The 25,005-nt window shown below is 36.1% G+C and overlaps 1 protein-coding gene across 5 annotated transcripts in view; it reads right to left on the bottom strand.

Annotated features, from left to right (window-relative positions):
• Nucleotides 1–25,005, bottom strand: part of LOC121429506 (lymphoid-specific helicase-like) — a 51,378-nt gene extending 26,373 nt beyond the window's left edge. Inside the window, exons 1-10 of one of the 5 annotated variants that reach the window (XM_041626560.1) lie at nucleotides 24,897–25,005; nucleotides 22,734–22,847; nucleotides 21,848–22,068; nucleotides 20,544–20,756; nucleotides 19,463–19,526; nucleotides 17,590–17,655; nucleotides 14,648–14,715; nucleotides 13,935–14,159; nucleotides 12,149–12,331; nucleotides 7,254–7,468 (exon numbers count right to left, since the gene is read on the bottom strand). In XM_041626560.1, coding sequence (XP_041482494.1) covers nucleotides 7,254–7,468; nucleotides 12,149–12,331; nucleotides 13,935–14,159; nucleotides 14,648–14,715; nucleotides 17,590–17,655; nucleotides 19,463–19,526; nucleotides 20,544–20,756; nucleotides 21,848–22,068; nucleotides 22,734–22,830 — 1,352 coding nt within the window. In that variant the 5' untranslated portion in view covers nucleotides 22,831–22,847; nucleotides 24,897–25,005. Of the gene's footprint in view, nucleotides 1–7,253; nucleotides 7,469–12,148; nucleotides 12,332–13,934; nucleotides 14,160–14,647; nucleotides 14,716–17,589; nucleotides 17,656–19,462; nucleotides 19,527–20,543; nucleotides 20,757–21,847; nucleotides 22,069–22,733; nucleotides 22,848–24,863 lie in introns of all 5 variants that reach the window. The other 4 variants (XM_041626563.1, XM_041626562.1, XM_041626564.1 and 1 more) reach the window with 4 other exon arrangements.

The raw sequence follows: 25,005 nt of genomic DNA on the forward strand, positions 1-25,005 counted from the left end.
AACAGAAGAAGTAGAAGAGGGGGGTGAGTTTGTTCTAAAGTAAAATCAATGTGAGTAGAATTAAATTAATATTTTTATTTATATTGCACTTGCAGTGATTACATCATTACAATACTAGGATGCCATTATGTTCAATAATTTAATCTTCAAAATTCGGTAATTCACGGGTGAAGATAAAATTATGGGGCCGTAAGCTGCAGGGAGATATGTAGAGTGATATTAGCATTAGGTCATTGCTCTAAAATTGATGGAATGTGATTACTTATTATTGATATTAGTTAGTACACTTACTGGCCTAAAAGCAAAAGCAAATAGGGCCATGATATAAGCTTCTCCATCAAGAGAATTGAACATTATTGACCTTTCAGGATTGCTTGGCATTGATATTCATCGAACTGTTCTTAGTCATTGCCCTGGCCTATGATCATGAAAAAGCAAGATCAGTCACCCGTATAGTAGAGAATCATTGACAATAGCATGCTCAGCGGGTTCGCCACAGAAAACAATGGGAGAGCTAGAAGCTCACAGTCTTGAATTCCCCATATCCGCTGCCGTGATTATTGTCGTAATTTCAATAGATAAACCTACTTCAAAAGACCGTTGGCCCGCCCGATGGGGAATCTTTTGTAATAATGTAGTGTATTAAAGTATGTGTATGCAGTAACTACCGCCCCGACTTCTGTTGTGCTATTTAAAAGATTTTCTTTCACCATCATCGAGTAGCGATTAGCGTGTAAAATCGCATAAATTATCTCACAAAACGGATCTAATGTTCATGATTACCAACATCACCATAATCATTACCATTATCTTTCATTTTGTTAATACTAATAATAATAATAATAATAATAGCGGCATATTTACCCAGGGTAGCCACTTCAGTTCCGAAAACTGTTCTCCCAGAGGGCCCTGCTATTATTACCCCGGCTTTAGCACGGCTACCTTGATCGGGCGCTCGAGCATTCGAGGAATTTCTTCCTACCGGGTACCCATTCACCTCACCTGGGATTATATAAACTATAATATTGATACTGGAGAACGATTGGAAATAGATAATGAATGAATGATGATGATAAAAGTGATGATGATGGTGGTAATTAGAACTTTGAAGTGATATTAATGGACATGATAATACGAATAATAATATCAGGGATAATGTTGATAATTAAACATTAACAAACGAAGATGATTGGTATATTTGCGGCAATGAACCATGTATAACTTGAGACGCGTTTTTCATTTATCATGTTTGTTATAAAAGGGTTTTCATATCATGATCCTGAAAGACATAGATTATATTTAGATTAAAAAGAAAGAGAATGGATGGTCATCTAATTATGGAAAAGATTTTGCGGGATGTCAAGTCCGATGCATAAAAATGATTGCATATCGAGGTAGATGCGATTTTTATATCAACGATATCATCCCCCAGAGTCTATCAAGTTATGAGTTTGTGTGCATTTTAGCAAAATTGACATTTGTGTAATACGAGATTATTCTAATTTAGAGTGCTGTAACATCCGAACTGCATGCCATTCCTGCTACTTACGTTTTGAATTCATCAGATATTTCGATTTCTGGATGCATGTTATATCAGTTAAAGCGGTGTACGCCTGAATCATATTGTCATTTGTCATTAACTTTATAATAACGTCGATATACCAAAACAGAATTCATCAGGTTCTTTATCATTACAACAATGATATGAACTTATGCACATATAGGCCTACGTCTTTTGCTTGATAGAACACTGACCCCCTCCCCCTCCATTAGAGCGAGAACAATATTGTGCTCTCTCATTAATATTGATTTCGATAAGGAGATCGGGAAACGCACGCCATTAATAGTAATTTACATTATTTGTATACCACTTACAAGTGAAGCACAAAATATGTATCTAAACGCTACGGAACAAATAGAAAGAGAGAATGAATTTCACCAAAATTTAAAGTATTTGCACAATTCACAGTAGGCTGTAAACGATAGGGGGCTTCACATGCGGAGGGAAAGGCTATTTAACCCCCCCCCCAAAAAAAAAAAGTTTTAACATTGACTTGAATTTCTCTCTTGAATCTGCTTGTTTAATACTTTCTGTTAGATTGTTCCAGAGTTGGATCTAGGGGGGGGGGCATGGGGCCCGCCCCTCCCTCCTCCCTCTATTTGCGGAGCAAAAACAAAACGGGGAAAGAAAGACAAAAAGAGGAAAAGAGTGGAGAAAAAACATAGAAGGAAAACGATTGAATAAATAAGATGAGGGGAAAACAATAAAAAAAAAATTATGTCATGTCATTATATAAAATTTTCGCTCCTGCTTCACGCTCGCATTGCCTTTTAGGTGATTTACACATATGGAACTCAAAATATCAAATTTTGAAGTCAATATACATAACATATTTCAACTCGGAAATCGAACTTTCATTTTAAAGTTTTTTTTAAGTGTTCTGTAAAAATTTATTTTTTTATTGTCTGAATATCAACATTTTCTGCTCCCGCTGCACGCTCACAAAATTTGATTTGTCAGGTACCTATTATTTTCCTGTATTCCATTTTAGTTATCAGAATATCCCTATTCATGTCAGATTGTAAAACATATTAGCTAGCGCTGCACGCTCGCATATTGATTGGTGAGTTATGAAAATTTCAATATTAATTATATTACAAACTAATTAAAATCTCCATTTTATGACAGTTTATCAACAATTTTCGGCTGGCGATTTGCGCGCACATTGATTGTTAAAAATATATCAACTCAGGCATCTTATTCATAATTACAAAAGTGCTTTAAATATATAATATTGACAGATTTCGCGCTCTGATTAGGCTTATTAGATTAATGAATTAATTTATTGATAAATTGTCCCTTTTTCAGAATGGAATATCAAAAAGTTTCATCTCGCGATTTGATAAGAAGAGAAATAGGAAGACAGTCATAATTTTCACATGATGGAATATTGTTCTTAGAATATCCCGGCCCTATGTCAAAACTCAAAGTAATAATAATGAATCATATGAAACGTCGAGTCTCTCTACTACTCATCATCTCTACTCGCCGACGCAAGCCAGCATCTCCTCATCAGCTCTACTACTCAAGCTGTTCTCACTCAACATTCCTTCTGGTTTACAGTCCTTTTCAGGACTATTCTCAAGAAAGAATACTCTATTCTCAAAATCTCCACTTTCTCGCCTATCCACTTCCTCTCTTCTTCTATCCACTGCTTCTATAACACTCCACATGGTGTACCGTAAACCACATCAGCAATTGAATCATATATGTTCCTTTTTAACTGTGATCCATATCCACTCACAATTCTACAAATCTCAAATTTTCCTCGCGCTCGCTTCGCTTGCTTAGTTATGTATTTACCTTTTTCATGATTACAAAGATTGCTTAGAACTTCTATTCTTCAGGTAGAAAAGTAAATATTTTCAGCTCACGCTTCGCGCTCGCATTATTTGATTGTTGAAATATGTAACGTTTTCATTTACAGATAATTAAAAGTAGCCGTTAACAGATTCTTTTTTATCAGAACGATCAATGCGTACTAAATTCATTCATCTCGTTTAGGATCACAAGCATTGCCAGAATGCTATTTTAGGACAAAATACATGAAATGAAAAATTAAAAATTAGCGCGCTCTTCGTGCTCGCACTATTTAGATTAGGCTTGTGAGATTATTTTACATATATTTTTACATTTGATTTAAAAGAATAAAGCTTAAAAGTGACACTATTTGGTTTACATATTATGAAGCGCCTTCTCATATTCCAATTTTACCTTAAACGTAAGTATTTTATTTTCAAACGAAATCTATGAAAAGGGTGCAGTTAGGCTTTCATTTTGATTCCAAATAGTCTCATAATTGGGATTAGTTGCAAACACGGTTTTCGAATAGAAGGCACATCGGGGAACATCAAAGTATCAAGACAGTCACCCGCGCTGACAAAGTAATAATCTCCCCTTGACATACCCCTACCAATCAAGAGGTCATCTTTCTATTGAAATCCGCAACCCGTCAGACCACCTCTATGTTCAAGAATATACGTTAATCTCCCCAATCAAGAATGGGGTAATTTAAATCCACATTGTCAATGGGGTAAGCCGTTAAATACAGCTTGCAATGCGCTGGCCCATGTCATTTTCAACGTCCGGCTTTCGGGGAATTAAAATGAGCATCAAATGGGTAGTTTTCTTGTTCTCGTTTTGTCCCCATACTAGAACCTTGATTTTGTTTCTTTTCGTAATGTGCATTTTGATATGGTTTCCATTATATTTCTTAACATTTCGACATTTAATGTAGTTCATTGCTTGCCTTTATAAAGAGCAATATTACATAAAACCTATTTGGCGAAGCAGATTATAACATAACGTTCGACTGATATTTTATCAACACATTTTTTATTTAAACATGTAACTTCCCTCTTTATAGGTCTACTCTTAATGTAAACATTTGAGTTATATTTATTGCCTACCAACTCTCTGTTTACCAGGCTAAAGTAAAGGTCCTCATTTGTGTATAAACGACATGTTCTCATTAAAATACATGTTGTGAGTTTCAAATAAAGAGGGCACACTTGTATAAAAATGGCATATTTACATTAACAAATTTGATAAAGGCTCTCAAAGGGGGGGGGGGGGGCACACGGACCAGATGATCCCCCCGGGATTCACTACATAACTGTACCCTCTGATGTGCAGAATATAGACCCCCGTATAGACCCACTGACTTCTTTTAGTAGAGGTCACAAAATAGACCACAATACTTTTGAGAGCCCAACTATTGTTCAAAATAAATACGGCGCTGATTGGATTGTATTGTGTTACTCCGGCAGGATCCGCACCAGCATGCACTCCATTCTTGTTGATCTAGTATGCTAAATACCTCGGTCACATTTGTTCTAAGGCGAGTCGAAAACAGTCATTTTAACAGTTTTTGGACCTGCTAAATATAGGTTTTTATTTAATAAAATGAATAAAACGGCTGTTTTCGACTCGCTGTATGGCCGCCGTAGAGCAAATGTGACCGAGGTATTACCATTTTCTGTACGTTAATTTATTTTTTGGTGCATATTTAAATATGCAAGCTATACAGAATGCAGCTATACGATTAACAGGTGTAGTACAAAGTTGGAAGGGAAACTAGGCCAAAGAGGCTTTCGTATTACTAACTTTACGTCGGTAAATTATGTTTACCTCAGACACTGGGAATCTAATTCGCAATAATTTGGCATACACACATTGCAGATTAATTTAAATATTTGATAGAAGAAATCAACGGCAATATACACGTATTGTTCAAGTCAAACGTGAAGGTTAAAAAGAATAGGTATAGAAAAGTTTTAGAAAAATTCAAAGGAAGAAATAAAGTTGGATGAAAAAAGTTGGATGAATTAAGTTTACAAAATTGAATATTATAAGTAGAACAGGAAAATTGAAAGAAATAATTAAGTCCCCTCCCCCCAGCGGACTGGTTTGAAGGGGTGGGGTCACCATGCATAAAATCATGGTACTTGTTGAGGCCTCAGCCCCAGACCCCCCTTCGGTTATGTGGCTCCAGGATGGTAATCAAGAACACTAGGTCACAGAGCACTCTAGATCACAGGGGAAATTTATATAAGAGAATAAAGACGGATCCCAGGTAAAAAGATTTTATAGATTTTCCTGTCCAATATCATGTCGGAGTCACTTAAATGTGTTAATTTGCATTTTCATTCACGCGATGATATTTTTCATCGGTCATTAAAGTGTAGAATGTGATTAATAGAAGACGCTATAATTCCTTTATAAACACTCAACTCTATTCATGGTCAAGACTACCTCAACTTTGATAATTTCAATATTCATTTTTAAGTGCTTTTGATTTCGTTCGAAGGTATATGTTTGTAATGGTCTTAAAAAGTAACGAAAGTACTTTTTGTTCTGAATTTCGGGCAATGAAATTCAAGAATTGTGCATTTAAGCTACAATGACCGATATGACAGCTTGAGCATCCAATTTATCTTTTAAAGTTCAAATAAATGATATTTTATTCGTTTGTTTTGCACGGCGTCTGTATTATGTGTGAATATATAAGTTTCTAGAATTCAAATGTTTAAACAAATGCAGTGTCGTACCTAGGATTTTCCACAAGGGGGGGGGGGGGGGGAATCGCCCAAAAAGAGTCCTCAAAAAAGGACATTTCACAGCAAAAACAAATTGACAAGAGGGCTAAATTAAACATAGACCTATGTTAAGCTCAAATTTGAATTTCAACGCTGCCCTTAGTTTTCAGCCTTTTTTCCACCAAAAAACGTTTGCATTTTATGTTTTTAGTGTTTTTTTTTTCACAGTAGCGTTTCAGTGTATTGCTTTAAACGCCATCATTTTTGGACCCAGGTATGATTTATATTGCATCTTTTGCGTGGGTTTTGCATTTCGTTTACAAAGATGTTAAGGTCAATTCCATATTTTTCCTATTCACCCGACAATGCTGACCGTGCGGGCTCAGTGTGATGAAAAAAATCTTACCCTCGCCTGAACACTTACTTTCAGAAATTCAATTTCTTAACGGTATGTTCTTCAAAATAAAACAACATGCTCGTGCTAAAGGGCTAAAGCTTAATTGTTCTATTAAAGAAATGAAATCTAAATCTTATTGAATTTTGTCATATACTGAAACCCGAAACAAAAAATTATCAAAAAAAATGTGAAAGCGTAACTTTTGAAAATATATACTCCACTGAACTACGCACACCGATACAAGGACACAACGATATCCAGATCAGTGACTAGAGATCGCTCGTTTAATAGTTTGCCTAAGACGTCGATATCGTGGACATAGAGGGCGCTCATGCAGAAACATCTTATCGGAAAGCCAACCGGGGGGTGTCAAAAGAAAAGATCAAAGCGCACGCTTCCGTTTTCGCTGCAAAAGGGAACGCTGTCGTCTTAAATGGCAAGAGCACTGACCCGTAGGAAAGAAAAATGGACAATGGCACGCTGAGCGGGTTCGCCGCAGAATATAAAGGTAAAAACGCACGCACACCTTTGACAAGCCGCCTTAGGCAAAACAATTATTTACAAATTGAGAGTCAATGATAGCTCTGTGTTCTATTATATGAATTATACAGCATTTCATTTTTTTAAACTTGCCAATAGGGAAAAATCAAAATAGGTTACAGCAACATCAATCTTTATTTCTTCTGAGAAAAAAAGGTGTCCAGTGTTCATTAAAGAGAAACAAAAAGAGAATTAAAGAGGATGACTGAAGTCTTACTTAATAAGTCTGCAGTTGAGATTCTTGATACGATGTCCCTCATCTACGATGACGTACTTCCACTGTAATCCTTGTAGATGAGTTCTGTCATTCATGACAATCTCATATGATGTAATGACAATAGGGTGAGATTGGTGCTCACCAATCTTCTTCCTAATCTGCTTTCTCTTCTTAGTTCTTTCATCTTTGGTACCATGGTATAGCAACACTGGAATCTGTACATCAAATACAGTCACAAAATGTCAACATTAATACATTCAGTATTAACCCTAACTATGAGGGGTCAACAAAGACTTTCATCACTTCGCCGCCACGCAAATTTTTTCTAGCGTGCCACTCAGTGACTTTTTACTTTCAAGTCTTAACCCTATCTAGGCCGGGGGGGAGCCTCGGAGGCCCCCCCCTCAACGAATCACGCGATATTTTCACCGCGCAAAATTTTTTGACCGCGCCGCTCGCTGACTTTTTACTTTCAAGTCTTGCGCAACTTTTGAGACCAATTTTGCGTCACCCGGATACGTGGTTCCGAAATTACGCAACATTATGTGAGTGCATGTCAGACCAAAAATTGCTCAAAAACGTGATTTCGTGTACAAAGTCAATGCAAATTGTGTTTTCAACCAAAATTCATAAATGCATGATTATTTTTAGTTTTGCTGGTCTAAATGTATTTATTTTATGCTTTTTATGATCACAGAAGAGTCCCCAACAAATTTCATTGAAAAAACAATGAAAAACAAAAGGTAAAAAAACAAAGAAATACATAAGAAATTGCAAAAAACAATATAATACATAAGAAAATGATTTAATATCGCAATTTTTTTCATGTACACTTGCTAAGAACACCACAAAGAGTTTCTATACCAAAAATTAGTACATTTGGAGCTTTATTTAGGGAGTTAGAGGAAAAAGAATGATTTTGCATACTAATTATGCATAAATTAGCATAATCACTTAACCCTAAAAAGACTGGGGGGGGGGCTGATTCAGCCCCCCCCTCGACATTTTTCGCGATAAATCCGCCGCGCAAAATTTTTTGACCGTGTCGCTCGTTGACTTTTTACTTTCAAGTCTCGCGCAACTTTTGAGACCAAAATTGTGACCCCCGGGTACGCGGTTCGGAAATTATGCAACATTTCGTAAGTGCATGCACACCCAAAATTACTCAAAAACGTGAATTTGTGTACAAATCCAATGCAAATCTATAGGGTTTTTAACCAAAATTCATAAATGTATCATTATTTTTCCTTTTACTGCTTAAAATCAATTAATTTTATCTTTTTTATGGTCCAAATAAAGTCCCCGACAATTTCCATTGAAAAAACAATAAAAAACAAAAAGTCGAAAAACAAAGAAATACATAAGAAATTTAGAAAACAATAGAATACATAAGAAAATAAATGTGATGTTGAAATTTTTTAAAAATAAATTTGATCAGATGCCTATCTAGAGTATGTGAAACAAAAATTAGCATTTCAGGGGCATTATTTTATTAATTACAGCAAACTTATGATTTTACGCATAAATTAGCATAATTAATCAAACATGAGATTTTTGCAGAATTTGATGTTATAGTTTTGTAGATAATGCCATGGGTAACGCGTGTGCCAATTTTCGTCGCGATATCGACGGCCGAGATCATAAGGGGGGGCTGAATCAGCCCCCCCCCCCCCCCCGTCTTCTTAGGCGTCGAAATATCCCAGTCTATTTAGGGTTAATAGCAATTCGCATGAAAAAAATTACTATACAATCTTGTAGATTATGTCCCAGGCAACGTGCGTGCCAATTTTCGGCGGTATCGCGCAGTCGACGGCCGAGATCTTAAGGGGGGGCCTGGGAGGCCCCCCCCGGCCATATGAACTCCCAAAATACCTTCGGCCTAGATAGGGTTAAGGCCACCACACACCTTAGGACTGTTCGCGATCCGATTTGGAACAAATCATATTTTGTTCATTTTCTGTAAAAGTGAATGGAACATATTTTATTTGAGGTTGAAATCAATTGAAAGAGTACTTCTATAACCATTTTGAAAGATTGCAAGCATTTACTTTAGAGTAAAGGCCAAATTAGTTTCAAATCGTAGCCAATTGTACGACTGCTATGACGTCATTACGACTACCGTAGATATTAAATTCACTAAAACAAAGGTATTAGTACGATGATTTAGAACATAACTCAGTTAGATATTCCAAGTCTCAATATTAGCATCAAATTCTACTATATTTTATTCTGAAATCGGGTTGTAGACCAATCAAAAGATGTGCGGTCGCCTTAAAGCATCTTTTAAGACCAAATTTGCGGTTCCAAAATCATGCAACATTTCGAAAGTGCATGGCAGACCCAAATTTGGCAAAAATGTGATTCCATATGTACAAAGTCAATGCAAATTGCATTTTGAAAAAATCATAAATGTATGATTAATAATAATAGGCATTTATATAGCGCCATCTGTCTAGAAATATTATATTCTGAGGCGCGTTATTATTATTACCATGGCTTTAGCTCAAGCTGCCTCTAAGCGCTCATGCATTCAAGGAATTAATCCTACCGGGTACCCATTCACCTCACCTGGGTCGAGTTGCAGCACAATGTGGATAAATTTCTTGCTGAAGGAAATAACGCCATGGCTGGGATTCGAACCCACGACCCTCTGTTTCAAAGTCAGAAGACTTATCCACTGGGCCACAACGCTCCACATTAACGCTCCGATTATGATCACCAAAGGGCCCCGACAAAGTAAGAATTAAAATAAGAATTAAAAAATAAAGTACATTGGAAATTAATTACGTTTTGGCCTTTTTGGGGGTAAATATTTGTTGAAAATGTAATAATTGATATTTTTACCAAAAATTAGAATTCTACTAGCTACGTAAAGTGAGTTAAAGGAAAAAAAACAACACATATTTAGTGCAATTTTTTTGCACATTTAATTAATTAAAATTAAAACAATTTTGTGAAAATTTTACTATACAGGTTATACAATTTATGCTTTACGTGTGAGCAATTTTTTTGAGGTGATCAAACAAATCAGCGGCCGAGATCTGAACCAAATCAGAAAGTGTGCAAATTTTCTTGTCAATTTTTTGGGAAAAATTCCTCAAATGAAGTTTTGTATATATTCTTTCTTCTTCTTTTTAAGTGCCATGTGCATCTACTTAAGATAGAGAGTGATAGAAAGAAAGTACACGAAAGATGGGTTATTATTATCTTCCCTAATACTAAAATTCCACAGGAGCAACTAACAGTTAATTAATAATTTCATCTTTTTTCAAAAGAAACTTTGAGAGTAGCACTGGAAGAATAGTGCCACAGGTGTCAATATTGACCTGCACATGCCAAGATGTGTTGATCTTCATACACCTTTCAACATCAAATTAACCCTATCTAGGCCGGGGGGGGGGGCCTCTGAGGCCCCCCCTCAACGAATCGCACGATATTTTCGCCGTGCGAAATGTTTTGACTGCGCCGCTTGCTGACTTTTTACTTTCAAGTCTTGCGCAACTTTTGAGACCAATTTTCCGTCACCCGAGTACGTGGTTCCGAAATTACGCAACATTTTGTAAGTGCATGTCAGACCGAAAATTGCTCAAAAACGTGATTTCGTGTACAAAGTCAATGCAAATTGTGTTTTCAACCAAAATTCATTAATGTATGATCATTTTTAGTTTTGCTAGTCTAAATATATTCATTTTATGCTTTTTATGATCACAGAAGAGTCCCAAACAAATTTCATTGAAAAAATCAAAGAAAAACAAAAGCTCGAAAAAACAAGGAAATACATAAGAAATTGCAAAAGACAATATAATACATAAGAAAATGATTTGATATCACAATTTTTTTCATATACACTTGCTAAGGACACCACAAAGAGTTTCTATACCAAAAATTAGTACATTTGGAGCTTTATTTAGGGAGTTAGAGGAAAAAGTATGATTTCGCATACTAATTACGCATAAATTAGCATATTCACTTAATAGCAATTCGCATGAAATAAATTATTATGCAGTCTTGTAGATTATGTCCCAGGCAACCCGCGTGCCAATTTTCTGTGCGATCACGCGGTTGACGGCCGAGATCTTAGGGCCCCCCCCCCCCGGCCATAGGAACTCCCAAAATACCCCGGCCTAGATAGGGTTAAATAAGGAACAACAAACAATATGACAAAGGGCAACATAAAAAAACAATATTAAAGGGGAATGAAACCTTTGGAACAAGTAGGCTTGTGTCGAAACAGCAAAATCAAAGAATAAGAACAAAGAAAGTTTGAGAAAAATCGGACAAATCATGAGAAAGTTATGAGCATTTGAATATTGCAATCTCTAACGCTATGGAGATCCTCCCATTGGCAACGCGACAAGGATGTGTGATGTCACACATAAACAACTTTCCCTTTGATGGACTATGAAATACCCTGAAAATGTGTCTTTTTGCTTTTTCGTATGGTGATACAAACTCTTTATCCATGATGTATTCTTAAAATTCTGTATTACATGCCCTCCTATAGAAAGAATACATGTTCTACTGATAGATGTAATAAAAGAGGCAATTTAAGTGAAATACATACTAAAGTAATGGGGAGAGTTGTTCAAGAGTGACATCACACATCTTTGTCGCATTGCCGATCTTCATAGCATTAGTGATTGCAATATTCAAAAGCTCATAACTTTCTCATTACTTGTCCGATTTTTCTTAAACTTTTGTTGATCTGTTTCTTTGATTTTTCTGTTTTCACACAAGCTATCTTGGTCCAAAGGTTTCATTCTCCTTTAACTTTTGTGTTTTTTTAATCTAAGCTACATTAACCTACATGTATGGTACAATTCAAATTAAGTGCTGCATTTCATATAATCTCCATAGCATTTTTTTTGACCTGCTCGATGCCACTGCAAATTTACCTTTGGGGTGAAACGCTGAAATTCTGACACCCAGTTAGGGAGAGTTGACAGTGGGGCACACACTAGAAATGGACCAGGTACTCCCATCTCAATCACATAGGCAAATAGAGCTATACACTGTATAGTCTTACCAAGTCCCATTTCATCACCTAAGATACCATTGACACCATTCTCATACAACACCTGTAGATATAAAAACACAATTGGAAATATTGAATTTTCAGGTATACTGGCAGAAAATAAAATGTAAAGTACAAACCTAACTGCTATATTTAATCTAATTGAAACTCTCCATGGATATTTGTGCTGTTAACTCCCCTCATTGGCACAAGTATCAGAAAATGCAATATGTATGTGTGGTTTGGGGTAAGCAAGGAAGGACAAGAAATCTATGAATTTATAATACAAGTGGAGCGCCTCTGAAAATCTCACCTGCATTGCGCGATTCAATATAGCAGCAGTGCACATTTTGAAAAGTACTTTAAAATAATTATTCGCAAAAAATGAAAAAACACTATTCATATGATGCAATACCATGTTCATTGACCCTAAATGACATTTGACCTTTGTCATGTGGCCTAAGATTTTTCAGTGATACTTGATTACCCCTATGTCCACATATCATAAACTATATTCATATACTTTGAAAGTTATGACAGCAATTTAATAATTACCTCCAACATGGCCAAAGTTCATTGACCTTAATGACCTTGGTCATGTGAGCTGAAACTCGCACAGGATGTTCGGTGATATCTGATTACTATCATGTCCAAGTTTTATGAAATAGACAAAAACTATTTCAGAGCTATGATGGTAATTCAAAAAATACCCCTAAAATGGCTAAAGTTCATTGACCTTAAATGACATACCTTGGTTATGTGATCTGAAACATGCACAGGATATTCAGTGATACATGTTTACTCTTTCAATGTCCAAGAAATATGAATCAGATCCATAAACTTTCAAAGTAATGATGGTAATTCAACAAATACCTCCAACTTGGCCATGCTTCATTGACCCTACATGACCTTTGACCTTGATCATCTGACTTAAAACCAAGGCAGGACATTCAGTAATATTTTATTACCCGTATGGCTAAGTTTCATGAACTAGGTCCTTACCTTTTCAAAGTTATGACATTTCAAAAACTTAACCTTAGGTTAAGATTTTGATGTTGATTCCCCAACAAGGTCAGAGTCCATTGATCCTAAATGACCTTTGACCTTGGTTATGTGACCTGAAACTCGGGCAGGATATTCAGTAATACTTGATTACCTTATGTCCAAGTCATGAACTAGGTCTATATATTTTTTAAGTTTTATGCATTCATTTCAAAAACTTAACCTTTGGTTACCATTTGATGTTCACACCGCCACCATCGGAAAAGCAGCGTTTATAGTCTCACTCTGCTATGCAGGTGAGACCAAAAAAAATTATTCTGCCCTCATTAGATCTAGATGATCTTTGATCAACTTTACTGGATGTACAACTTTAACTGAGGGCATTGTGGTCTAGTGGTTGGTTATGACTCTTGTCTTTCAATATGTAGGACATGGGTTTGATTCCCTGCCCTCAAGTATTTTCAGAGTCGGGTCAGTGTCATGGGGTTGCAAGCCTACACATGTTTTGTTACTGAGGTAATAAAAATCACTTGCTGCATTTATAGCGGTGTCGCCATCCCGTGACAGCACCAGAATAAATTTGAAAGCCAGTCTGAACACAGTATCAGAGAAGGTGGACTTAGGGAGGCTGAACTGTGTTATGATATACTACAATGTTTATTTACCTTGAGCCACTCCATGCCATCCAGTTGATATTTCCTAAGCACACCACCAGAGAAGAGTACAGGCTGCAGATCAGAGACTTTCTCCCCATTAATCTCTCTACTGAATGTATCAACAAAGCCACTCTTACTACCTTTGACAGTCTCATCACCAACAGCATCTATTGTTGTATCGGCCTCCTTGTCTGTGCAATCTACATTCTGCTTCTTTGATGTATTGGTCAGCACCTTGAGCATAAAATTTCAGTCAAACACTAAATAAAGCCTTGCTAAATACATGTATCATGGGAATCTCAGTGACGTAGGGACCAGACATCACTCTTATTATGCTATAAAATGCTTGTTTCACTTACATTATTTCTAATGTCTAGCTGTGCATAACAAAAAAAAGAGCACACTTCATGACATATTGATCTCATTATTCTGTCAGGACACTTGCCAAATGACATCATCATGCACTCATTGTGATATTATGAGTCACAATGATCAATGTCATTGGTTAGTTGGCACAAATGAGTATTCTGGATTCACTTAAGGGTTTGGTGGATATGAAATTGTTTTTTCATTCATTTCATCCACTTGTTGAAAATGAATTGCAGTTGATGGGTGTGAAGGTATAAACCATATAATTTTCACATTATACCCATCTAAAGTGCCATTATCATATTCAAAGTGATAAAATGATGACCAATGATATGAACATTAGCAGAACTCACCTCTTTGTCCAAATAATCAGCAATGGAATATGTCTCTGCCTTTCTCTTCTTGCCCCTCTTGGCTAAATCTACATTAAAGACAGAAAAGATACTCTGCAGTTCTTCGACCACACAGTGGTTTTTTTTCAATTGGTCTATTTAAAATGCCAATTCATTCACTTAATAACTCATCTAATATCGCTTACAATACCCCGTTTATTTATTCTATTATTTAGTCCATATACCACTTGGTCTAAATGGACCATTGGAATGAAAAGAAAAAAGGTATTAGACCAACTGGTTATGAGACGAAATGGTCATGATGAACTGGTGATTAGACAAAGATGATTGGACCAAATGGTTATTGGACTAGAAGTTTTGTTAGACAAAATGTTACGTTAAAAAGTACGCTATGAGATGAGTGGACGAGTTGGCAGTAGACGGATTGGCATTTTACCATACATGGTTATACCTCATGGCAACCTACATGTACATGGTTATACCTCATGGCAACCTACATGTACATTGTTATACCTCATGGCAACCTACATGTACATTGTTATACCTCATGGCAACCTACATGTACATGGTTATACCTCATGGCAACCTACATGTACATGGTTATACCTCATGGCAACCTACATGTACATGGTTATACCTCATGGCAACCTACATGTACATGGTTATACCCAGAGCTGCCACCATTGGGATGATAGAATCCAGAAGATTTCGCAGAGGTATGATTTTGTGAGGGAGCGCGCGCGCGACAAAATGCCCAACGGACAGGAGTTTTGGGTAGCGAAACACATTAAAAAAAAAACATTTGATAGTATCTGATAGCTGTCTAAACCATCAAATATTTTGGCACATAGATTTAAATGCACATTTGAGAGATTTCGTGAATTGTCCTTGACGAAAGTTTAAGAATCAAGTCAAGCTTCAAGTTCAGGCAATACAGTAGAACATAACATGATTCATAAAACTGCATTCAACATGAAAATACCTTTATTGTCCAGAGGGGGAAGGGGCTGCAGTAGTGGTAGATGAGCTTGCCTGGCCCTGTAAAGACTTAAATGTGGCCTGTTTAGAGTTTCTGAGAGCAGAGGGATTCCTGTGAAAATTGCCTTTGTGTAGCAAGGGACGCAGAGCCAGCCAGTGCCAAGCTAGCTCCGGACAGCAAAGCGGGCCGGAGCTCCCTGGGTTAGCGCCAGGCCAGCTCACTCACGAAAGAGAAAATGTTCGAATCCGATCAACCCAAGTGAAAGTAGGCAAAAATATCTCCAATTTGCTTCTGTTCTTCAGGATTGTTAATAAAATTAATCCTAAGAGTCTGGGTGTAATTATAATAGTAACCCATCGTTGATCCGCAGTTTCAGCTTAAATAAAGCGCTCACAAGCTTCCGAAAAATACGCCACGGTGCTCGTGGACTTCCCTTCTCGCATAGCCTCCAGCCACGGCGCGATCTGCTGGCCGGCCGGAGACCAGTCTATAGGTTTCATGCTCTATCAAAATGTAATTAATTTCAATAAATCACCTAAAATCCATTTTCAAGTGAGAAAAAAAACAGTACATCTAAAGATGGTAAACTAACAACCATGTTTGAAACTTTCCTTGGAAAATGAAATATTCTGAATGACAATCTAATAGCTTCAAACAGCTCAAACTTTTAATATATCAACATAAATAAGGCAACTTCCATCATTGAAATGAATAAGAACCATGCTTAAAAGCTTTTCAATATAAACCCTAATATGAGGGGGGGGGCTGAGATCCCCTCAACATTCTTTCTAATAAACCGTTGCACAAAATTTTTTTACCATGTCACAAGCTGACTTTTTACTTTCAAGTCTCGCGCAACATTTGAGACCAAAATTACGACCCCCAGGAACCCGGTTACAAAATAACGCAACATTTCGTGAGTGCATGCACATCAAAAATTGCCCCAAAATGGTTAATTGTGTACAATTCCATTGCAAATAGTGTTTTAGCAAAAATCTATGAATGTTTCATTATCAGGGTTCCCAGCTTTTCAAGAAAACAAAATTCCCTAAATTTTCCCCAATGAAGTTAAAAAATTCCCTGAATTTTTTTTTTCCTAGTTTCGCATGTTTTCTAAGGTGCTGCAGTGAATAACATGGTATTTTCAGTATAAAAACAACATGAAATTAATTAGTATCACCATAACCAGTCATTCAAAAGATGTTGTTTTAATATGCAACAAAATATAAGAGTCTGAATGACTACTGTACTTTCAACATTTGGGCCGATTAAAATTCCCTGATTTTTCCCTCACTAGAAAAAGTAAAATGATTTTCCAAGATTATTCTTCCTTTCACTGATTAAAATCAATTAATTTCATTTTGTTAACAGTAAAACTATAGTCCCCCACAATTTCAAATGAAAAAGTTGAACCAAAAAATACATTACAAATATTAGAAAACAATGTAATACATAAGAAAATAAATATGATTTTGACATGTTTTAGAGGTACATTTAATCAGATTCCTATAAAGTCTGTGAACCAAAAATTATTATTTTAGAAGAATTATTCAGTTAATTACAGTAGAGTTAACTTTTGATTTTACGCATAAATTAAAATAAGCAAGATTTGTTGCAGAATTTGATCTTATAGTTTTGGAGATTGTACCATGGGCAATGCACGCGCCAATTTCGCTCTGATCAGTAACAGAGATCATGGGGGGACTGAATAAACCCCTGTGGGGTTTATTTAGTTAATTTATTATTTATTAAACAATGTGGGCGAGGGGTACGATCGACTTGAGTGCAGTCACTATGTGTGGATTGCCATGATTGTAGCGAATTGAGATTATTTTTAGTTGGAAATGCCCCTTTCCTTTTCAAGAGGCAACTTCTGTGAACTCCGTCCTTTTCCGCAATCGCTGAAAATCATTGTCCCTAAATAGCCAAACAAAATCACCAAATGTATCCTCATAGAACTTACCTGTTTCACTATTTTGTGTTTTGCCCTTTGAGATTTTCTTTCCTGCTCCTTCTTGACTACCACTTTCTGAAGAAAAAATAAATATCTAGCATAAGAATAATGTATTTCAAGAAGAGTTAGCGCAATCATGTACATGTAATTCCAATACAATTTTGATCTGGATCACATTGTTTCTATATAAAAATATGACAAGGATCGATTCTTAACATGCCAGAAAAATTTCAACATACCAGATAAATTATATTGCTTTGAAAAGTAAAGTATGTAAATTAATGTGACGCACGACAAATCACTTCCTTCTCCTAGTCAACCAGACACTGACATGGGCGATTCTTAGCAAAAGCACACATTTTCCCAAAATTGATATCGCCTCTATTTCAAATTTGGATTAAAATTTTCTTTAAAAGTAAAAAACTCAAAAGAAGTTCATAAATACAAATGACGACCACAATAAGCAATAATTTTTCCTTAGGCATCTCCATGTATAGAAGAAGCCAAACTATACAAAAATTTATATACATGGGACTACTTATATTTTTTTTATTAAGTTTTAATAATTTAACAAAAAACTATTGTTTGCATTGTAAAATTTTCTTGTGGATAATCACAAGGACATCAGATTAAAAGGAAATTTTTCAAATATAAGTTGTGGGAAGTTAAAAAATGGTCAAATTTGTGGTGCCGGACGAATCTGATTCAACCCAGCCACAGTACGTTTGGAGAAAGTTGGATCTGTCATTTTATGTCTGTCTTTCTTGCTTTATTTAAACCTTTGCTTTTCTAAAACCGATATAAACTTATTTCTCTATGCTCCTGTCTTAGAAATAACAATGAGGGGAAAAAACATACTTCGAACTTAATTTTAATGTTGATTATAATTTGTTCATTCGTGTTTGCCTTGAAAATATTACGACGAATCATCATTCAAAATTTCTTGCAAGTTGGTGCACTGATTCCCCTTATCAATCATCAAACAAACATTCTCTATGTTTCTTGTCCTTATGACATGCCTAGGTTTATGATTTGATGAGTCTGTAAATGATTAGGGAAATGGCCCTGCACAGATCCTAAATATAAAATAGGAGTTAACATGCCATAGACAGTGCAGAAATACCTCAATGCTGCAAACTTGGAATGGACTAAAATGCACCACTGTTGCGTAATAGAGTGTGCTTTCAAAACCGCTGAAGCGAGACTAATGAAATTTTCATAGAAGTTAGAACATGAATTGAGCTTTCTACTTCTTAAAGCTAAATGATAGTATTTGCAGTAAAACACAAATTTCGTGAGAAAGTCTGTAAAACCAAGGTTAAAGTATGACTATATCATCGTGGATCTCGATATGGTACAGTTACATAAACTGAACTTTGTGAAATCATAAAATAAAGCTGAAATACGATCACACTGAAGATCGCCAACACAGATAGGCACACGTGGGACAGTGTATTATTATTGCTGGAATAAAGACCCGACGGAAGTGACCAAATCCGCGCTTATTTTGCTTATTTCTCAGCAATTACACAATTTCTTCCAGAATCCTTTGGGACATATTTTTTATTCATACAAACAGACACTTAGGTGGTCATATTAGATTCTGTAAAAAGTCATTTTGAGATCGTTACCAAAACTGGAATTTATCTTTAACATTTAATTGAGTACTGCCACATTATGGAATTAATTTGGCCTTATGTCAGAGGGCCATTTTTTTTTGGGGGGGAACGTCCTGTACATAACACACTTTACTATGAACCAGAAAAAACAAGATGAGATGTGATCAAATAAAATAATGAAATTTAATCTTTGCTGTATTTTACCACTTCCTGTTTCATCAAGATTTAAAGAAAGGTAGTTAACTGTAGTGAATCATCTATACCTTGACTACTATCTACGTCCTGTTTTCTTCCACTTCTTCTTGACCTTTTAGGAGTATCAAGCTTCTGCAAAAAAAAAAAATACAATTAGGATTGGATATGACAGGCATTTAATTTTAGATTCTTGACACTCTACTAGTGATTAACCTGTCACCCTTAATCCCATATCTTTTATAAGTAATATGAGGTAGATTTAAAATTGAAAGAGGTATTATTGGAAGAAGCTTTGAGCATTAATTAATAAGACAAATGTTGTTGAGCTCACAAAAATATAAATGAGACCAGAGGCCCAACCATCAAATTAAACTTTCTGTGAGCCATATTTCAAAGGGTCCATTCACATCAAGCAAGTCTCCAAGATCAAAAACAATATTAGAATTGGAATAATAAAAGTAACACTGCAAATTACACACGTTTCACTGGGCCAAGAGTAATCTAATTTACACTACAAAGGATTTTACTATCTTGAAATGAAATTAAATCAAAGTCTTCTCATTCACTTAAAGGAAGATAAAACTGTTGGAACAAGATAGCTTGTGTGAAAACAGAAAAATCAAAGAAATGGTTCAAAGAAAGTTGATTAAATAATAAGAATGTTATGAGCATTTAAAGTTTGGATCATTATTGTAAATACTGGCAATGTGACAAGGATGTCTGATGTCAGATGTGAACAACTTTCCCAATACTTCTGTATATATATACATCACTTAAACTGCCTCTTTTATCACAGCTATCAGTTGAGTTTGTATTCTTTCTATAGGAGGGTATGTAATACAGATTTGAAAGAATGGACGATTTTTATCACCAAATGAAAGAGCAAAATCTGACATTTCAGGGGTATTTTTGCCCATCGAAGGGAAACATGTGACATCACACATCTTTGTCGCATTGCATATATATGAGCATCTCAATAGCATTAGTGATCATAAACTTCAAATGCTCATTGATTTTTCTCAAACTTTCGTTGATCTCATTCATTTCCAAACAAGCTCCCTTGTTCCAACGATATCCTTCCCCTTTCATTAGTATTGACATAGATGACAAAATAACAGTCTCATTATCACAGGAAAAGAATTGGCTTACCTCTTTATCATCTTTTTCTTCCCTCTCTTTCTTTTGCCTCTTTTCCTCTTCTTTCCTTTTCTGAGCCTGTTTTTCTTGTCTCTTGCGCTCTTTAGCTTGTTGTTCATCCATCTTAGTGAGAAGAAAGTTAGTATAAATGCTGCTTTTCTGAAGGAGATGCTGAAGTCTCTTGTATCGCTGCTCCTCCAATTCCTTTTTCCAACTATCACCAGACTGCAAATGTAATTAAGTCAACTAGAATATTAATTAAAATGCAAAATCAACACCGAGGGGAAAAAACATGATAATTATAACAAAAATGTTTCCTTGCTATTGATCAGAACTCCAGCCCAAATCAATAAAATTGGTTTTGAATCAGTGGCTTTCATTTGAAACCATGTTATTACGGGGGGGGGGGGGGGGGGCTGATTCAGCCCCACCTTATGATCTCGGCCGTCAATCGCGCAATTGCGACTTAAATTGGCACACGCGTTACCCATGGCATGGTCTACAAAACTATAATATCAAATTCTGCGAAAAATTTCATTGCTAATTAATTATGCTAATTTATGCGTAAAATCATAAGTGTGTTCTAATTAATAAAAAAATGCCCCTAAAATGCTAATTTTTGTTTCACCTACTCTAGATAGGCATCTGATCAAATTTATTTTTCAAAAATTTCAACATCACATTTATTTTCTTATGGATTCTATTGTTTTCTAAATTTCTTATGTATTTCTCTGTTTTTCAACTTTTTGTGTTTTGTTTTTTTAATGGAAATTGTTAGGGACTTTATTTTGACCATAAAAAAAGATAAAATTAATTGATTTTAAGTAGTAAAAGGAAAATAAAAACTCAGCGAGCGACGTGGTAAAAAAAATTCAAGCGTCAGATTTATCACGAAAAAGTCAAGGGGGGCTAAATCATCCCCCCCCCCTCCAGTCTTTGTTTTTTAGGATTAATTTGGCTCAAATATTGAGAGTCAAGTAATGAAACTGGACTGGATAGCACAGAAACTCTGAAAAAAAGCATGAAAAATTAAGGCCGTGTCAAATTCATGCATGCATTACTGAACACTCTCCCTTGATATTTACACTAAGTCAAGAATAATCAATGAAATCTGCATAAATCAAAGTAAGGACCAGAGTCCAAGGAGAAAAAAAAATTCTAGTGAGACTGTGTGAGTCACCTTGCTAATGGAATACTGACATGGTGGAAACAAAAATGAATGAATGGATTGATATCTGAAACTGATCAGTTATTGTCCCAGTTAAAGTCATAAGGTTGAACAAAACTTATTTCCATGAACACCTGAAAAGCCCTACCTCAAACTCCTGTAATTTCTGGTCTTCTTCGGCATTCTGTTTCAATTTCTCTTCTTCAGCAAGCATACTGTCAGTGATCATGATCTCATCATTACTAACGTTTACATCACTGATCTGTCCAGTACTACTGGCTGGGGATGTTCGACCAGATGTTCCGCCAGGCATCTGACATTCACTTGCTTCATCACCAGTAGATGCCATTTCTGCTTCTTTCAGTTTCTCTGTCAAATTTAAGGACAATTTCATGGTCATATTACACTTCATGATCATTTTTAATCTAAATATATCTACTTTTTCTTTATGATACTCATTGTTATTCTTTATTATCATATCCAGACAAAACCTATTTCACATTCAGAGGTGAAATACAAGGAAAACACAGTACACGAGCATGAGGTATATGAAAGGTATAAAAGGAAGTTAATGATTTGACAATGTACCTGCATTTATATAGTGAAAGGGTATCCAAATTTCCAAAATCAGAAAATACATGCTTTTTCAATCCTGGATACATGAAAAGAGTATATGCATGTATATTTTACAATATTGACCTGAATATTTATTGTGCATAACAAAGTTTTGGAAATGTCCTGTAATTCATGGTATTGCTCAGAAGGGAGTATGAAGGGGAAGCAATACGTTTTCACTAACTCAGACTTTATCAGCATTCCTATTTTATTGAGATATTGAATGAGCCATTCAATGCATCAAGAATAATTGATCTACACGGTCAAGTCTCTCAAGATTATTTCTTGATCTTGGCCCTGTAACATAGAGGTCCATACGTCATCACTCTTTATATTTTTATATGATTATCTACTTTTTGCACATGGTTTTGTACAGACTACCAAACAGATTGAATTATTGCACACTTCATCTATCTCACCAGGTGTCAGGACCCCTGGTTGGCTACAGGGAAGTGATTCCATCATCTCATCTGATGCTGAGAGGGTCTCAACCACATCACTTTGCTGTCCAGACATTGTGAAATTTCACTCTTCTGTTTGAGGAAAGTGAATGAAATTTAAGGGAGAATTCAATGTCTAGTGATGATATGGCTGGAGCAGAAAATTTGATACATTTTTTTAGCAAGTGTATTATTTCAATTCTGCACCATCCATGAAGTACCAGTACATAAACATATTTACTAAAAGTCTTCTGTTTAATAGTTTTAAAGAAAGAGCAATTTCATTTGAATTATGAGCTGTCTGAATATATGACATTTTCATTTGCTGCCAAGCCCAAGGAAAATCTTTTCAAACGAATGTGCCACAAGGTCGCCTATTTTTGCGTTACATGGTGATTCTTGTTTAAATTGTATTGCCTTTTGAACTTCGTCTTTACCTCACTAAGCATAAATCCTATCAAACTATAGGCCTATTTTCTGAAACCATTAATTGTAAGGAATAAATGTTGTTATGTATTGTGTTGGGACAAGTTGTGTCGAAAAATATTCATAAAAATCATTTTTATTTCTGTACAAACAAGGCTTGACCATGCTGACATGAAATTCACCTCGGGCAACCATTATCATGATTATTGAATAATGCAAAGTTTTGGTGGCCTAACTCGTGCAGTTTGCATCATAAGTCAAGTGCAACTGTAAGAACATGCATGTACGGTACATGGGTGAGACAAAAAGTAATTTCAACAATTCAAAGTCCTTGAAACCGTGAACTCGTGCAGTTTGCATCATAAGTCAAGTGCAACTGTAAGAACATGCATGTACGGTACTAGACAGCTGGAAGCCGTCTGTTTCGAGGAGTTTTTTTAACATCTTTTTTTTCTCCTCGTACACAGACGGCTCGCTATCATGCAGCCACCATTAGGGGACTTGCAATGCAAAATCCCCCCGTCGGGCACTCAGGGCTCTTCAATTTTTGTCTTTAATGACTAAAAATTTCGAAAATTAACGTGACCAAAACCAAATTGATATTCCCTCTTGGCATTAATTGCCAAAAAACAGAGAAAAATGAAGTTAAAAGGAACAAAAACAGTGACTTACCTCGGCTGTCACGCAAATTCACTTCCCCGTTTTATCCGATCTTAAGTACATATGGCCATTGAGTCCCCTGTACAGATCGCGCTAGAACTTCGGTCTCTGTATTTGGTGAGTGAAGCCAACGAACAGTAGAGGCGCTGGTCCAAAAATTGAGATTGTCCCAGAAAACAAGGATATCCTCATAAACCAAGACAAATCATGTCTTGATAAATTGAGACTGTCCTTGTTTATGGGGACATTTTTTTTTCACTTCCCCCTACGGGACAAAGACAGCAATTACGGAAATTGAGAGTACTAAAAATAGAGTCAGTGACCTCAATTCCCCCCAGTTCACCGTCTATTTTTCATGACTTACCGTCTTCCAATAAATAATCTTGTTATGAAACCTGATATGTTTACATTGACTAGCAGTAGCACACTTGATTGGTGTCGGCACTTGACAGGCCTGACAGGTGAATGAACATTCCTAGATTTCTTGTGTGAAGAAATCCTTTATAACTGAGACAGTCCCTGTAAACTGGGACGATCCCAATTTTCTGACCAGCGCCTCTACTCTAGGCTCTACTGACGAAGTAATTCAGCTGAACGAACAACCAACAAAACAGAGACCGAAGCTTTTGGTCTAGTAGTACGGTACATGGGTGAGACAAAAAGTAATTTCAACAATTCAAAGTCCTTGAAACCGTGAACGAACCGTTAACAAGGGGTTAACAAGTACCGTAGTAATTCAGTATTCAGCCTTTTTCAGGCTTATCTCAGCCCCGCGCCTGCGGCCGGGTCACGGGCTCGGACACGACACCTGCATGATGCAGTGCATCTCGGGCCCCGACCTCCCCTAACTACATGTAGGCGCATGCAGCCAGCCCAGCTGCTGCTCACCTGGCCTGGCCTGAGCTGAGCTAGTAGTGCAATCGGGGGCAAGATATAAGGTTTCAATTAAAAAAGATCAATCTTATTATCCTAGAATCGCTAGATAGAATTGAATATTATTTATCATTAATTCATGGCACTTACCAATAACAGCTAATGAAAATGAACTTACGGTACCTTATTTAAAAGTTGGCCTTTAACTTTTTCAAGATAATGCAGCGTACGTTGTCGTTGCGTGAAGTCGACGACCCACGAAATCTCAAATTATTTCGCGCTAAAATTAAAT

Source organism: Lytechinus variegatus, chromosome 16 (genome assembly GCF_018143015.1).
Source record: "Lytechinus variegatus isolate NC3 chromosome 16, Lvar_3.0, whole genome shotgun sequence".
NCBI lineage: Eukaryota > Metazoa > Echinodermata > Echinoidea > Temnopleuroida > Toxopneustidae > Lytechinus > Lytechinus variegatus.